General features: G+C 39.7%; 1 protein-coding gene across 2 annotated transcripts in view; it reads right to left on the bottom strand.

Annotated features, from left to right (window-relative positions):
• Nucleotides 1-1212: 1212 nt before the first annotated feature.
• Nucleotides 1213-3854, bottom strand: part of gpn1 (GPN-loop GTPase 1) — a 37349-nt gene continuing 34707 nt past the window's right edge. For both annotated transcript variants that reach the window (XM_037697726.1, XM_037697727.1), the window contains one exon: nucleotides 1213-1531. In XM_037697726.1, coding sequence (XP_037553654.1) covers nucleotides 1425-1531 — 107 coding nt within the window. In that variant the 3' untranslated portion in view covers nucleotides 1213-1424. The remainder of the gene's footprint in view (nucleotides 1532-3854) is intronic.

Genomic DNA, 3854 nt, shown 5'->3' with positions numbered 1-3854 from the left:
GGCTTTTAAACCCCAAAATACATTACGGCAAAGACTGGTTCATCCCAAAGATCCAGTCCGCCGGCACAAACAGAGTAATGTTGTGTATGCTGTTCAGTGTCAGGAGGGCTGTGATCAGTCTTACATCGGGGAAACTAAACAGCCACTGGCCAAAAGGATGGCCCAGCACAGAAGATCAACATCATCAGGCCAGAATTCTGCAGTCTACACTCATCTCCAGGCCAGCGGTCACTTTTTCAAGGATGAAGATGTTCACATCCTGGACAGAGAGGAACGATGGTTTGAGAGAGGAGTAAAGGAGGCCATCTTTGTGAAAAGAAATCGTCCATCATTAAACAGGGGTGGAGGCCTCCGGGTTCAACTGTCCCCCTCTTACAATGCTGTTATTGCTAGTATCACTCAGCCCTCTGTGAATAGTAAACAGCCATCAGTGTGCTAATGATCCATTGTTAGGCTGATGGTCCTTCTTGAGCATGTGATCAGCTGGTTTTGGTTGTCAGCAGCAAACTGGTTGATCCACTCTGAGAAGGTGCTATTTAAGAGACTGAGCTGAATACAGCACCTCAGACTGAGGAAGTCTCTTGGATGAGAGACGAAACGTTTCTAGACTTTTTTTGCTTTGTTTTTTTTTGTTTTTTTTAATGTCCAGAGGACCAGATTGAATTTTTTTGGATTTTTCTACCTGGATTATTGAGCATGCATCAGGATGCTTTTTCTGTTTTCTTTGTTCCACCTTCTGTATTTCTAATAATTTCTACTTTTTATACTCCTTTCAGTCCATCTAATTTCAGCTTTATTTTTTAGCATTTCAGCTGCTAATTTCGGGGGGTTTTCTGCTCATTTCAGATTTTTTGCAATCTATTCAGCTTCTCTCTGCCCATTTTAGCTTATTCTGCTAATTCTACTAACTTCTATATTCCTGCTCTATTCAGCTGTTTCAACACCTCTCGGCTGTGTTTCTTTTGTTTTCCACTTTTATTTTCCTGCTTTCAGCAAATGTCAGATGTTCAAATGAACCTCACATCAGCAGTTTAGCCACCAAACCTTTGCAGCTGGTTTCAGCATTTTTGCAGGAAATACAAGTTCTCTAGTTGTGTTTAAGTTCTATTCTGATATTTTCAACAATATTTGCAGGTGATCTTCTTGCTTTACTCTGACCTGCAGGTTTCTAAAAAAAATATCCTGCAACCAGTTTAGAACTTAAGTCTCTCTTTTATTTTACACATCAAACTCTTTCAGCTATTAAACGAACAAACGTAACAAAAATGAAGTTTTGTTGTAAAAACGTGACGTTCCTCTTAAGGTGAAGCAGCTGAACGACTGCGGTCAAAGTCACATGATCACCTGTACAAAGACTGGACCAAATCCAGATTATAGTCTGTGTTCAAAAAACAGGGTGGGGCACCCACGTCAGGGGTCAAAGGTCAAGGCACGTCAGGCATCCCGTGCTTCCTGTTTCGCAGCTGAACCACTTCTTTTCTTTCCTTCAGGAAGTTTCCAAAAGAGTCGTTCTCTTTGCTCTCCTCCGTCGCTGAAAATCAAAACATTCGTTTTTATTTTTCATGAAGTGAACGAACGACTCACAAACATCCACAATGCTCTCAGACGCTTCTCTTCTCAAACAAATGTAGGGCGGATCAAGTTTTAGGCCAGCAAAAGAATCAGGATTGGTGCATGTAGTTAGTCATGGAGTTTGGACCCGTTGAAGGTTTTGCACTTTAAAATAAAGTGAATCATCTTGCATGTCCACACGTCATGGTGTCTCTGAATAAGACACCTAATCCCTAATTGTTCCTTGGGTGCTTACATAGCTGCCCACTGCTCCACCTGGGTGTATCCCAGGTGCAAAGGGTTAAATTGTTAAATGGGAACAATCTGCTCTTCAACATTTGACAGATCACTTCAGACTCTGTTTTTAACTCTCTCCTGAAAACACACCTGTACTCACTGCATTTAACACAGGGTGATGTGATTTACTATTTCATTGTGTTTTTATGTTTTTATTCCTGATTCTGTAATTATCTTTTTTTATTTGATGCTGGGATCTTTTTGTTAAGATCTTTGGTAACAGTTCCTGTTTTAAATGTGCTATACAAATACATTTGATTCGACTAAATGCAGAGAACTAATTTTGCCATTGTATGGGAACAAACAATGATGACAACACATAGCACTTACCGGTAATTAAAACTTCATTGTATGTGAAATTTTCCTCAATACCTTCCTATTAAATTTAAACTTAAAATAACCATCAAAGTATTTATTCATATGCTGGCTACTGTATAAAACATCCATCCATCCATCCATTATCTTTACCCGTTTATTCCATTTTGGGTCACGGGGGTCGCTGGTGTCCATGTCCAGCAATCACTGTGCGAGGGGCGGGGTACACCCTGGATGGGTCACAAGTCCATCACAGGGACACATAGAGACAAACGAGACAAACAACCATTCACTCTCTCATTCACACCTAGGGACAATTTAGAGTTACCAATCAGCCTAACATGCATGTTTTTGGTCTGTGGGAGGAAACCGGAGCACTCTGAGAAAACCCACGCATGCACGGAGAGAACATGCAAACTCCACCCAGAAAGGCCCCTGGACCAGGGTTTGAACCAGGGACCTGCTCGCTGAGAGGCAGCAGCTCTACCAGTTGCGCCACCGTGCTGCCCCTGTATAAAACAGTAAGCTCAAAATAATAAAAATTAGCAATTGAGTGCAATTTCACAATATAGTATGTCCCTGAGAAATCTGGTTTCCCTATTTAATGTAAATATATTTTTAATTCAGTTCTAATTATTCTCAGTTTTTGTCTAAATCTTTTTGACTTTTCATCTGACCTATACTGAATACTGATAGTCTTGATAGAGTTTTAATATTCATGCAGATGTTGTATGTTATAGATTAAATATAGCCTTTAATAATTTAATAGTCAATTGGTTTTACCCAAAATGTCCAAACATCCACTCATTCTCATCATCACACTCTTGACCTGGTTCTGAATTATGGCATCAAGTTTAATAACTTAGTAATGCTTCCTCAAAGTCCTGTTCTGTCTGATCATTTTTTTAATAACCTTTGAGTTTACATTAAATGACTACAGTCACTGAGAGTAAATTTCATTATAGCAGCTGTTTATCAGAAAATGCTGTAACCAAATAAAAAAAACTCAAGTTATTTTTCTTTCATGTTGCAGAGCAATGCAACAGAGCAACAGAGCACTTTGCTCACAGGCTGCAGGTTTACTTGTGGTTCCTAGAGTTCCCAACAGTAGAATGAGAGGAAGATCTTTCAGTTATCAGGCTCCTCTCTTGTGGAACCAACTTCCAGTTTCTGTCCGTGAGGCTGACACATTGTCCAGTTTTAAGACTGGACTTAAGACTTTCTTTTTTGATAAATCCTATAGTTAGGGTTGGCTTGGGTTTCCTCAGCTATCCCTTAGTTACACTGCTATAGGCTTAGACTACTGGAGGACAAATTGACCACAATTCCTCACTCTGCTGCTGTATTTACTTGCTCCACTCTACCTGGTTGTATTTGTAATTATTTCTATAAAGAGCATGTGTTTTTTTAATTTATTTTGCCCCCAAAGAGAAAACACCTGAACCTTAGAAACTACACTCAAACCATAGAAACTACACCGAAAACATAGAAACTACACCTGAACCATAGAAACTACACCTGAACCATAGCAACTACACGCAAACCATATATACTACACCTGCACCATAGAGACTACAATGAAACCATAGAAACGATACCAAAAACATAGAAACTACACTTGAACCATTGAAACTACACCTGCCTGAACCATAGCAACTACACGCAAACCATAGATACTACACCTGAACCAT

Source organism: Nematolebias whitei, chromosome 2 (assembly GCF_014905685.2).
Source record: "Nematolebias whitei isolate Nwh7 chromosome 2, NemWhi1, whole genome shotgun sequence".
In the NCBI taxonomy this organism is placed as follows: Eukaryota; Metazoa; Chordata; class Actinopteri; order Cyprinodontiformes; family Rivulidae; genus Nematolebias; species Nematolebias whitei.
This window is presented reverse-complemented; position numbering and strand designations above follow the sequence as displayed.